The 13,892-nt window shown below is 34.6% G+C and overlaps 1 protein-coding gene across 1 annotated transcript in view; it reads right to left on the reverse strand.

Moving 5' to 3' along the window:
• LOC144959410 (uncharacterized) overlaps positions 1-11,845 on the reverse strand; it is an 84,255-nt gene extending 72,410 nt beyond the window's left edge. Inside the window, exons 1-3 of the mRNA XM_078891988.1 lie at positions 11,641-11,845; positions 11,209-11,279; positions 1,067-1,239 (exon numbers count right to left, since the gene is read on the reverse strand). Of these exons, the coding sequence (XP_078748114.1) occupies positions 1,067-1,239; positions 11,209-11,272 (237 nt within the window). The 5' untranslated portion in view covers positions 11,273-11,279; positions 11,641-11,845. The remainder of the gene's footprint in view (positions 1-1,066; positions 1,240-11,208; positions 11,280-11,640) is intronic.
• Positions 11,846-13,892: the final 2,047 nt, after the last annotated feature.

Consider the following 13,892-nt stretch of genomic DNA (forward strand, 5'->3'; position numbering starts at 1 on the left):
TTATTAATGAAATTATATCAGAATAAAAATCATCTTCTCCTTTTTCTAAGTAATCACTTTGTATTTATAAATAACATTTTTAAAATAGTTAAAAACAGGTTTAAAAACCATAACAAAGGTTGATAATTTCAATAGCCACAAAGGGCTCTGACTGAATAGCAGAAATCGGTGAAGCGTGGCAGTATGCATTGTGAGAGCAGGGGTAAAGCGGGCTGAACTAAAAGATCGCTTTTGGAACACTGTGGCCTCTTATTAAATTTTATACTCATAATGATAAAATAATGGTGATTAATTATGAATTTGATAAGTTCATGTGCATTTTTTGTATTTCGGTTTTCGGATATTGACTGCAAACATTTTCAGTGATTTTAAACTTTTGAGTTGAGACCCCTAGGACCTAAAGTTTGTATATACATATGTTCATTTTGTCTTGCCTTTTGAAATAAGATCGTTTAATAAATATTGGTATGAAATCAAACTACATAAATCTTTTTGTTTAATCTTTTCCCCATTTGTTACTTTCATTTTATGTCACATGTTGCATTGATTATCATATGTAAACGTTAAATAAATGTAGTCATATTTGGTATCAGTTTGTTGATAATGATTTAAATATTATGATAAAAATATAAAAATTAATTTTAACGGATAACATAATTGCAACATGCACTTTATCGAGTAATTACTTCAATACGATTCGTACAATTTTTTGAGTCGACAAATACAATGATATACATAAGAAGATTATTTCTCATATTTTACAGAGAACATAATTAATTATCATTTATAATATTAATATAAGTACTTAAATTGGAAATATTATCTTAATATACCCTGGTTTGATAGTAATAGATAATCAGAGAAGCCGATGGAAAAATGGCATATTGGTTGCTGATCGAGTAATAAATCTGATGCATAATCATTCGCAAAACAATTCATGGAAAATACAAAAAAGGACATTTTATCTTCATTTTCAAACTTTAAAAACTATAAAATATGAAATTTTATTTAAAGAAAGCATGAAACACAAAAGAAGAAGAAGAAGAAGAAACTGAAAACAACTTACATCCCGGCCATCTGAATCTTTAATGCTTATGGTTCCATGCCAGTCACTTTTGTCTACCCCACTCATGTCAAGCGTGACTTCACTAGCAATGTAGTCTATATCATTACGAGGACATCCTACATCGGTAAGGAATGGTCCCATTGTCATTCGTGGAACAGTCCCCATACAGAAACCTGTCAAATAATTTGCCAAAGTAAGAAAAAATGTTAGGACATGAAAAATAAGAATAAAAGACATAAATAAATTAGTTAAAGTATTAGAGGAAAAAAATGAAATAGAACCAGAGAGGACAAAATCGTAAGATTCAAGTGATGCAAATAAAGCTATTGAGTAAGCACCTGTAATTACCAAATTTGAGCACTATTGTTAGCAATGAGAAGTTCAGTTCTTGGAAAATGCATTTTACTCATATTCTCCCACTGTTATCACGAGTAAAATGATTCCATGAACAGTAACAGTAATTGTACCTGTCGAAGAAAAGGTTGAAATGACCCCTTTCATCCGACATGTTTAGTGTTGCTGTTAACTGGGGGGACCCTGTAAATCTCTTTGAGCACATTTAGTGGATATAGCGGAAAGCAGACTAGATCTGAAATCATCTACTTTGACATTGACAGGCCCATTTTTGTCAATTTTCATCTTTTATCCACAAATAAGTGTCATATATAATTTTAAAGCTTGAACTAGGAGGATTCAGAATTTGTCAAAACTTATGAGCAGGAGACGATTATGTAAATTTAAAATGTAGGTCAATCAACGGTGACCCCGATTTACATGTAAATGCAAAATTAAATTTTAAAAAAAAGGTTAACAATCTGGAGATATAAATGATTTAAAATACTTGTACTCAGGTCTATTATTTTTCAAATAAATAATAGACAGAATATTTTTGTACTTTGCAGCGAAACTAAAATTTATTCTACAACAAGATTATATGAGATAAATAATGAAAAAATAATGTGTAATATTTTTCACTTTCATTTCAACTTTGACAAAGAAACGGGTCATTATGGCCAATTGCGTTGTCAAATTAGGTGAAAAATAGTTCACGGATACACGTCTGGTGGGTCCTCTTTTATCAATCACACACCCTGCTCTGTGCATATGCATAAATTGTCCCGCTATTCCTTGGAGGAACTGCACGGTGAAACTCCCTCTCCTCGAGTACCTGGTATAAAAACAACATAGAAAGACATAGTTGATAACAAGATCACTGCTTTAAACATATTTGATTCTGTTGAGGGCCTATAATTGCGTAAAAGAAAGACATTCCTAAGAACAACTATTCCCACTAACAACTGTAGTTTGCTACATCACAGAGGTTAAAGTGTGAATATATGAAATAAATTAGTATATGAATCTACTAAAAAGATATATACATATACGTCTAAAATCTCATTACAAATTTACTCATTTTTTTCTGGAACGTATCATATTTTTTCCCTTTCAATATATAATTAGGGGTTATTACTGATTTTATCCATATAGTTTAGAAAACTTACAATTGTTGAGTAATTTCTATCAAGCCTGTGTATCTTGCATTGTAGTTAATCAAAATGTTTACACTGAAGAAAGTGCTTTTTGACCCGTTGGCCAGACTCCACTGCTGCATATTCATGGAAAGCAGAGTGTAATGTTGCTGTGGCACTAAAATTATATGTTAAGAGAACAAATCAATGCATTTAATCTTAAATTGCTTACAAAATTCAAGTGATTAGAATGTTAAGATTTGTCTTTATATTGAAATATTCAACATAAGTTTCCAAAGTTTACATTTATTTATCAATAATGTCCAAGTCCATACATTTCAGGACTCTTTTGCCCATGCAGATTTTGTACACGCAGGTGACACCAAACTTTCTTTTGCGCAGAAAAAAAAATATTCCAAAATCTCAAGTTAAAAAATCAAAAGTTTAAAACATAAAACCAGAGCAAGATTAATGTCTCCAAACCATTTACAAACTCTTTCAAAATTATTAATAAAATAGGATTACATTGAAATTCGTTGCATGGACGGAAAACCGAAGACCACGTCTCATAATTCACTCTAAAAACAACTAAAATGTTAATTATTTGCTGATTTAATCAATTTCCTACACTAATTTTAGTCACTTGGACAAATTTGTATTGAAAAATATCAAAGCTTGTCTGCTATTTAGAATTAAGTTTCCATAGTCAAATTGGTGACATGAAAATACAACGATTACATCATTTTTACAGGAAATAACTTGTAAACAAAGATGGACATAATTTTTTTTAAATTTTAAATCATACAAATTGTAGTTAATAAATCTAAATTTTGACCAAAAAAAAAAGGAGTTAAACTTGAAAGAAAAGTGATGATTCACGTACCTCATCTGATCCATTCCAAAGTAAAACCTGCGTGTCTTCAAAACGCCGCTTTCTTTAGGTAAGATATCCTTTAAAAATATAAAGGAGTGAAATTTTTGCACCATGTTGTTACCACAGCAACCGGAAGAGTTGATCTATCTAAAAAAAGGCAACTATTGTTACCAAATCCAAATTAGATTTTGAGGTATTCTGTTGTCCATGTAGAAAATGCTTTTCCAGTCATTGCTGTGTTTTCCGCCACATTCGAAATGTGAAAGCTCAAGCAACACGATATATCATCATCATTATTATTAACACATTATATTATTATCTGTATAATTATATTGTTATTTTTATAATTACACCATTATCATTATTATAATTATCATTATATTCATTATCATTATTACTGGGCTCTCAAATCAAAACTTAGACGACCAATGAAAATTTTTGCAATTGGTATCCGAACACCATAGAATACAAAGAAGAAGATTAATACAAAGCGGAGTTGATATTTTTTTATGCCCCCCCCTCCCCCCCCCCCCCCCTCTAGCCTGCCTCCCTAACCACTCAGCAGAGGGTCTGTTAGTTCTGGCAGAAAGTGCTTTTGCAATAGACTATAATGTCCTATCTAACTATGTAAAGGGTGGCGAGTCACTTTAATGCTATATAAACCATAAACTCGATGGGACTGAAGGTTGTGAATAATTTCTATTTTTTTTTCCTTTATACAAAATTAGCGACACGAATTTAAATCTTTAGGGAAAGATAAAAAGTTTTAATTTCCCAAATTTTATTGCAAAAAAAACACTTAGTCAAGGGATTTAAAGTTAAGTCTTAAATCCATATTGGGAACTTTATTCTATGTGCTTTATATTACAACTTTTAACAACTACCGTGTACATAGGTCTATTTATCATACCAATGTTATGAACAGACTCAAAGGGTGCAGACGAAAACAACACACTATCACCCCATCATTGGTCACCGACCAACCCCACACCCGCTACCTCTATGACCTCAATCCTCACTTAAATTAACACTCGTCCCCCATCCAATTTAATCACTTCAATAATTACTCCTCACCGTTCTACGTCAAATCAGTGCTGAAGGTGACAAAAAGTGAAAAAGTAGGAAAATGTTGAACGATTGCCTTTAAGCCCCATTTTTACTTCACTTTCTTCTTCTAGGTTCCATGCCTGGTCCAGGCTTCGGATACTGCATGAATTATCTCTCTCCATTCCTCCCTGTCTCTTGCTTTTTCAAACAGCTCTTGGATTGTTAGGTTGGTGAAGCCCTTCAGTTGGTCTATGAGTGTTTTTCTTTGTCTCCCCCGGGCGCGTTTACCAGGTATTTTTCCACAACTTGCCAGGTATTCATTCTTATCTTTCCTTACTATGTGTCCGAAAAAGGATAGTTGTCGATCCGCTATTAAGGGCATTAGTTTCCTTTGTTGGTATGTTTGTTTTAGCACTTCTTCGTTCGTTTTGTGTGCAGTATACGATATTCTCTGCATCCTTCTCAAGCACCACATTTCAAAAGCTTCAATGTTCTTTTGTGTTTCTGCATTTGTAGTCCAGCTTTCGCATCCGTATAACAAGATTGGCCACACGTAGCACTTCAAGACTCGGAATCTAATCCCGAACGACATCTGTTTGTTTTTCAAAATGTTTCCCAGGTCCATGAAGGCCTGTTTGGCTTGAGTTATTCTTGCTCGTATGTCTCGGTTACATCTTCCATCTGTTGTCACTATTGAACCTAGGTATTTAAAACTTTCTACGTTGGTAAGTTGCTCGCCGTGAATCATTATATTGCAGGTGTTGTTGTTTTCGGGGTTTTTCTGTATTACCATGCATTCCGTTTTGGTGATATTCACTTCCATTCCCTTGGCTTCACTATCTACTACCACTTTGTCAACAATCTTTTGAAGTTGGATTTCTGATGTTGCAATGAGTACCGTATGTCTGCGTATCTTATATTATTTATGTTGTGACCTCCTACTTTTATTCCCTCCATATTAGTTATGCCCCTCATGATTGTTTCTTGGTATAGATTAAACAGATCTGGTGAGGCAACACACCCTTGACGGACTCCTTTCTTAATAGGAATGGAATTTCCTGTAGAGTTTCCGATTTTGATAGATGCCTGTGGGTGTAGTATAATGTTTGCATGAGTCTGAGGTCTTTCTCATCAGCGCCAATGGAGTGCAGTTGTTTTAGTATTTCTTCGTGGCGTACTCTATCAAAAGCTTTTTTGTAGTCGACAAAACAGAGGTATAGTGGGGTCTGAACCTGTATAGCTCTTTCACTTAAAACACGGAGGAGGTATATTGCGTTCCTTGTCCCTCTGTCAGGTTGGAATCCATACTGTTCTTCTGCGATTTCGGGGTTAATCTTATTCCTTAGCCTGTTGATAATTATACGCAACAGTATTTTGTTGATGTGGCTTATTAAACTTATAGTTCTAAAATTTTCGCATCTGACTGCACCTGCTTTCTTTGGTATTGCTATGAAAATAGAGTTACAGAGATCTTCTGGAATTTTCCCAGTGTTGTATATATTGTTGAATAATATGTGAAGTTCATCAATTGATAGATCTCCTAGGCTTTTTAATACCTCTACAGATATTTCATCAGGGCCTGTTGCTTTACCATCCCTCATTCGTTCCATGGCATGTTCAATTTCACTTTTGGTGATGTTTGGTAGCTTAATGGTTCTTTGAATTTCAGTGGTGGTTCATTTCTATTTGGATCATTGTACAGTTCGCCTATGTTCACCCATCGGCTTTCTATATGTTGTTCTTCAAATAGCAGTTCCCCTTGTTTGTTTTGGATACAACTTCCTGCTGCTTTGCTTTTCCTTTTCCCTGATAGTTCTTTTATTCTTTGGTGAGCTTGTTGGGGGTTGGGTTTGTATTCTCTTTCGATTTCGCAGCATTTCCAGTCTAGATAGTTCTCGTGTGCCTCGATGCATTTGAATTTAATGTGGTTGTTCAATGTTTGGTATTCTGCAGGCCCTCTGTTGCATTTTCGTCTTTCTTCAAATAGGTTTAGAATTTCATTTCTCATCCATTCCTTTTTGCTGTTTATTTGAGCTATTGGTAAATGCTTTTCTGCAGTTGCTTTGACACACTTTTGGAATATATCAAATTGTTTTTCACATTTTTCGTTATCAGGTTCACTTTGGCTTTGTATCATGAGTGCATTTTCAAATTCTTCTCTCATTTTTGTTTGTATGCCATTGTCTTTGCATAACCTGTAATCCCTCTTTATTCTACCAGCTGTTCTCTGAATAGCTTTAAACTTTATCCTTACTGTACAAACAACTGGGACATGGTCACTGTCTACATCGGCGCCTGGGTAGGTTTTGCAATTTAATATGCCATTTCTGAATCTTGATGATACTGCTATAAAGTCTATCTGGTTCCTTGCTCTGTCCCCTGGTGATTGCCATGTCCAGGTTCTTCTTGGGTTTTGTTGAAACCAGGTGTTTGAAATCATTAATTTATTTGTTCTACACCAATCTGCCCAGATGTTTCCTCGCTCATTTCTGTCTCCGAGTCCATGTGGTCCGATTATGTCACCATCTCTGCCTCTGCCAATCTTAGCATTTAGGTCCCCCATTACCATAAGGACTTCTTGTGATTTACACATTCGTTTTGCTTTGTCTAGTGAATGGTAAAACTCTGTCATATCTGCATCTGTCGCCTCTTCTGTTGGTGCATAAACTTGAATAATATTGGTGTCAACTACAGGTCCTCTTAGCTTAACCAGCAAAACTCTGTCTGAGATTGCTACGTGCCCTTTGTAAAATTTGGTTGACTGTTGGTCTAAGATCATCCCTACTCCTTTTTGGAAAGAGGTTCCACCACTCCATATGATCTTATATGTTGTGTTGTTTTCTTGTTTTGACATGGTTCCCTGCTCTTTCCATCTCATCTCTGCCAGGCCAAGAATATTTATTTGGAGCCGTTTCATTTCTTTTAGAATGTTGTTTAGTTTTTCCTTTTTGGGCACAGGTCCTGACATTCCATGTCCCAATTTTGGTTTTGTCACATTTGTTAAATTTATTTCGCCTAGTAACTGGCTACTGTTTCGGTGTGACCTGACGAACATCACGCTCCCAACCGAGCGAGGCAGCAGTCTTCCGTGAAAACATGCTCCCTTTACGCTGTCACCGTTTAACTTTTTGGACTTATTCATGCAGTTAACTCGGCAAAGTTACAAGAATGGTTTGCCATTGCCTATTCTTGTCGCCCTCTGCAGTTGGCCAGCTTGACCTGTTACCGTTCGACACCATGAGGAGGTTGCAGTAGGGCTTGATGATGATCTATCTTTGCAGACTTGGCATCATCCATTTGTCGAACTTACTTCACTAAACCCCACTTTTAGAGCAATTGAGATGATAGACTATCATTGATACTCTAGCTAACTTCTGGAGAGTGGGAAACTGCCCCTGTGTGTTCCACCACACATCAACTCTCTCATTGCTAGCTCATTGTTTTGAGAAAATGTAATTTTTTAAGGGACGAAATTCCTCCTCTGGACTCCAAAATCGCGGGTTTACGCGGATCCGAGGAAAACCATCAGCACTGTCAAATGTCATCACTGTCCTTGTCAGACAGTATGAAATGAATGACCACTGTGACAACAAACCACAGTAATTGCAATCATTTACAACTTGTCACTCTTTGATAAGATATTGATCCACCTTGACGATTTTAGAAATTTTGAGTACGCTGGATTTGTCATTCATGAAAATATCTCTAAAAGTCGTTTCACTGTATCTACCCCAACACAAAGCCAACAAAACAAAAATATCAATAATTGACTTTTTATCAGACCAGTGAATTTATGGCTGTTCAATACAAAAACAAAAAGCATCATATTTTTACGGGTGATTTTAACATTGATTATTTCGGAAATAAAAATGAATCTAAAGTATTTAGGAAGCTTATTCAAACAAAAAACTTTATCCAGCTTGTAAGCAGTCCTACAAGCAACCATGACCACACAATAGATCAAATGCTTAAAGACAGTGAACATTCTCTCTCTTCACCTGTCTAGATCATTGAAAATTCATCTCAGACCATCATTTACTTGTGTTTTATTTCAAATGAAGCACAAAGTAAAAAAGAAGATAACATCTCGTAATATGAAGAATGTATTCATTCACATTCTTAACCAAGACCTTGACCATAACCTAAAAAATAAAAATGATGCGAATGGTCTCCATAAGTCAATTTTTGATATGGTGGACAAGCATGCTCCCTTAAAAACCAGACCAGTGAAGGTGAGACATCAAGCACCCTGGTATAATACAGGTATAAAAATGACTGTATTAGCCAGGAGGCGGGCAGAAAGAAAATGGCTCAAGTCCAGAGACGATGTGGATGAGAAATTGTACATCGCTGCTAGAAATAATGCGAAAACCATCACTATCAGGGACAAAAAAGAAATGTTATGAAGACAGCCTAAAAAACGTTGGACGTTCAAGACAATTCTTTGATTTAACCAAGGAACTGCTGGGATAACAGATGCAAGCAGCTCTCACATTGTTAATCGATTGGGCAGATCAACCAACTCGCTTTGGTCAATATTTTAAAGAAAAAACTGATGCCATCAGAAAAGAACTCACATGAATTTCAAAACAACATTTGACAAGTTTTATGGTGATTCGTTAACAACTTTTTCAAAGATCACTGAAGCTGACTTACGTGACTGCATTATGTCGTTTCCAACTAACAGTTGTGATCTGGACCCTGCAAATACTGCCATGCTAATAAATTTCATTGATGTAATTTTAACACCACCTACATGTATTGTAAATGATTTGTTGCAGTCAGGTGCTGTACCAGACATTTACAAAGCTGCTCATGTCCAACACCTATTGAAAAAATCTGATCTGGATAAAGAGAACTTTTAAAAAACCTGTCTCTAATCTTGCTTTTCTCTCTAAAATCTTGGAAAAGCTTGTTTTGAAACTTACAATTACTGATACTGTCTCATCTTAAAAATAATTGTCTTGAAGAAAGATTTCAGTCAGCTTATAGGCAACACCATTCTACAAAAACCGCACTTGTGAGAGTTAATAATGATTTTCTCTCTGTTATAGACAATAGTTTATGTTCTTTGCTGAATTTTCTTGATCGATCTTCCGCTTTTGACACAATTGATCAAAATCTTCTCCTCAAACGTCTTGTAATTACTTACAGCATGTCTGGTGCAGTGCTTGATTGGTTTATTCAGCACTTAATTGAAAACAAAAAAAGAAAAAAGATTGAGCTTTTATATAGTGCAATATCCACTAAACGTGCTCAAAGCGCTTTACAAGAGGACCCTGCCCAACAGCAACATTTAACATTTAGGATGACAAGACATGATGTCTTTTTGGCGATTTTTTTTTTTTTCGGACAGAGACCGCTAATAACGGCCAGGTACTCATTTTACACCTGAGTACGGTGAGAGAAGGTGAGTAAAAAGCCTTTTCCAAGGACTCCAATGCATGCTGAGTGAGAAAGCGAGTGTCTACCACAAGACCACATAGCCGCACAAATTAGGTTCAAAATTTTTTTATGATCGGTCTATCATCCCTTTCAAAGGACTGTCAACTATGCTTTATGTAATGCTGTTTGATATTAACAACAAAAAAAACTTTTAACTCTTTCCTTACAAGCCATTTTCAGAATTTTCCCCAAAAATTTTACACCCACCCACAAGAACAGCTTTTTTATTACTCAAACAGAAAAGCAACGAATACATTCTATTTATAATAATGATCAGCAAAATGAACTCTAAAACAAAGTGTCATGTATTTATTGCTAAAATAAAACATTTTTCTTTAAATTGTGTGATTTACAAAATAAATCAGAATGATAAAAGTGCTGTTCGAATTGTAACGAATGTGATGATTTTCCTATGGTTGGTAAGGAATGAGAATGGGTTAAATCAATGTTCTTAATTTAAAATAATGGGAAGATCACACCACAGTTAATCCTCAGTCCACAAAATATAACATATGATGACCTTCAATGTGAATGAAACCGTACCAGTACCAGAAAAAGCAAGAAAGAAAAAAAATGCAAGAAAAAAGAACAATCCAAAAATAATCAGTCGTCCTCGGCTGGAGATCGAACCTCTGACCCAATGAGTAGTAACTATAATCAGGAGAGTGAAAAATTGATGATTCAAAGTAATTAATATTTTAAAATCTTACAATATTTGATATACATGAGCACACTTCTAAAGAGTGAAATATTTTGAGTTATATGAAGATTTCTCAAGGACGTCGATTGTTGAATGGGATGGTTAAATAATCAGACGGAATAGTGAACTAACCAAATTTCCGGCAACAGATGAATGGAATGGGCAGACTTCTGTCATAGCAGAGTACTGGCAGCAAACGTCAATGATGATGACGCTGGATAGTGAGTGAGTGAGTACCTTTAACTAACCCTAATACTAAAAAACAAACACCCTAGCACCTTTACTGAGACTTTATGACTAACCCTAATAGTAAAAAACCAAAAAAAATGCAAAAAAAAAAATACAATCTAAAACTGCTTTCAATACTTCACAAAACAAAATGGCGGCGGAAAACCAAACAATGGTCTTATTGGTATTAGGAAAGTTTATACTTTCACTTTCACTAATCTATCAAGGTTTTTTTTTCTAGAGTTTTTAAAATGCTATAGTAGAATATTGACAAATTGAATAAATAAACACATGACAAAAGTCCACGTTAAAAATACAAATTGAAAGAAAAGCTACCACGGGGAGCTTAGGAAGGCCTCCCTCAATGATATCAAATTACCTGATAAAAAAAGGAAAAATCCCAGCAAACGGGCTAAATGGCAACATTTCTTGTCCCGGATCATTTTAAATCTGGAATTTCAAACGAAAAAAATGTATCAAACATTCCTAGACTATTATAACTAGACAAACTGGTTAAGTCAAATATAACTAACCTTATTTTGCCAAGTATTCGGGAAAATAGAGTTCAGCATTATTTTGCCGAGCATTCAAATTCAAGTTCAAGAATTTGAATTAGAGGTCAAGTTTATTTTCCGAGCGTTCGGAGAAAGAGGTCAAGTTTAGTTCCCGAGCATTCAGAGAAATAGAGATCAAATTTATTTTCCCGAACGTTTGGAGACATTGAGTTCATGTTTATTTTCCCGAACGTTCGGAGAAATAGAGTTCAAATTTATTTTTCTGAACGTTCGGAGAAATAAATAGAGCCGCTTACTTCTTAAGTCATCAGTAAACAACATTTCAAATGCTAGATGACAGATGTTCTCTACAAGACCATTCTCACTAATTCTCAGCTAAGTTCTTGTTATTTTATAAAAATATCTTATGCCTCTAGCCTATCTCTTTTCTTCATTTTTTTTTTAGTGTAATGGATGGGAAGTACAAACACATTGAACATGTTATTGTCCAAACTTTTAATATTCAACTTCCTGTCTTATCAGGGTAAGTAACTCATAGTAATCAAACATCAATAATTAGGTACAACAATGATTATGTCCCATGGACTGATAACTGCTTTGCCATACACATGGCAATTTTTTCCGGTGACGGGACTGGTCTCGGTCGATGCGACCCACTTCGCGCGATCAGTTGCAGGGGATTTTTGCCTATACACGTGAGGAAGTGCAAACCGACCATCACCGGTCCCAGTCACTGCCTCTCTTATCTATTTTTCGACTTGCTCATAATCATATGTGCGTATAATTGACATTTTACATTTTGAAATGAAAGTGGAAAATTGAAAGGCTCTTTTTGGTGTCATCATTACCTCTATGTTAAAGAAAAAATGGACAGAAACAAAGAAGAACGGGAGCCTTTGAAGTAAAAAAAGTGGCTCTTAGAACGGCAAAAATATACCCACATAAATTTACTAAATGAATTGCTCTTATATCCAAGAAACTTTGCAAATGGCTTAAGGATGGACGAGGAAACATATTTGGAGTTGTTATCCCTCATCACGCCTTTGGTCGAGAAGAGTGGCATTGATAAGAATAGCCATTTTATCTCACGAGGCCATCTACTTGGTTGGTTCCTCCAGGCATTTCTCAAATTCAAAATTTTACGCCGTATCCTCTTTATCACCATCATGGAATGTTTGTACAAACTCACACGGTCATCAAATGCTTTCTCTTTATTTTATTACAATAGTCCTTACATTTTACATTAGACAGACATTCATTTTGATGATTTTTTATCAATGTGATCAAGTGTATTTTGCCTGGACCAAAATGCCATTGTTAACTAGATTAAATAAAACTTAGTTATAATTTTTCGCAGAAAAAATATATGTCGTCTTGAACTGCGGAATAATAATTTCCATCATGATAATTATAATGTAATTATTGTAATAATTACAAAATAAAATAAATCGACAGCGCACCAGCCCTCTCCCCTCAGCTGTTACATCCCGTTTTGTGTGTTTATCAGAACCTATACCTATCATCACACATACATACATCTATTTTAGTTTTAAATCCAAGCATTAAAATGTGATCTGGACGCGCAGACTAGATTGATTTCATGTCGCTGATTGAAAATCTGCAATTTCTTTTTTTTTATATATATATATATGGTCGCAAAAAAAAAAAAATAATAAAAAAAAAAGCAACAACATTTTTATGTTAAGGAATGTCTCCCAAATGAGCCACGAATACCGGAAATGTCAATCATCCGACCTCAACGATAGCCGGTGAAAGGGTGGTAGGAATTTGGCCGAAAGGCTCAAGAAATCAAGCACTACTTGATATGACCCATTTACACGTGGCAGCGATCAATGGGCCGATCGCTTGTGTCGATTGCGAATCGCGAGACACATATGGCAAATCCTCTGTCACAACGGGCAGATCCGAATACGCTTCAACAGTCGTAACTTCACTTCCCTCGCAATGACGCACGGTAACTTAGTAACTGGCTCTAAACTATCGCACGCCAGTATGAAATATTTCTCCGACGAGCATAAAGGCGTATCCAGAGGGAAAAAAACCCATTATAAATCTGATCACGTTTTGACTTTTACACATTCTGATCACAAGACAAATGAAAAGTTCTACCAGCATGAAGAATAAAAAGTACGAAGTCTACGCGAACAGATCACACTTTAATGCTGGGATTAAAAAAAACAACAACAATAAAATAAATTAATAATTTTAATTTCATATTTCAATGCAGAAAAAGTCGATTCGCTATAGTAGTTTAAAGAAAAACGCATATAATAATAATAATAATAATAATAATAATAATAATAATAATAATAATAATAATAATAATAATAATAATAATAATAATAATAATAATAATAATAATAATAATAATAATAATAATAGTAATAATAATAATAATGATGATGATGATGATGATGATGATGATGATGATGATGATGATGATGATGATGATGATGATAATAATAATAATAATTATTATTATTATTATTATTATTATTATTATTATTATTATTATTATTATTATTAT

The sequence above is a fragment of the Berghia stephanieae genome, chromosome 14 (genome assembly GCF_034508935.2).
Source record: "Berghia stephanieae isolate SIO BIC M18660-M18661 chromosome 14, UCSD_Bste_1.3, whole genome shotgun sequence".
Taxonomy (NCBI): Eukaryota; Metazoa; Mollusca; class Gastropoda; order Nudibranchia; family Aeolidiidae; genus Berghia; species Berghia stephanieae.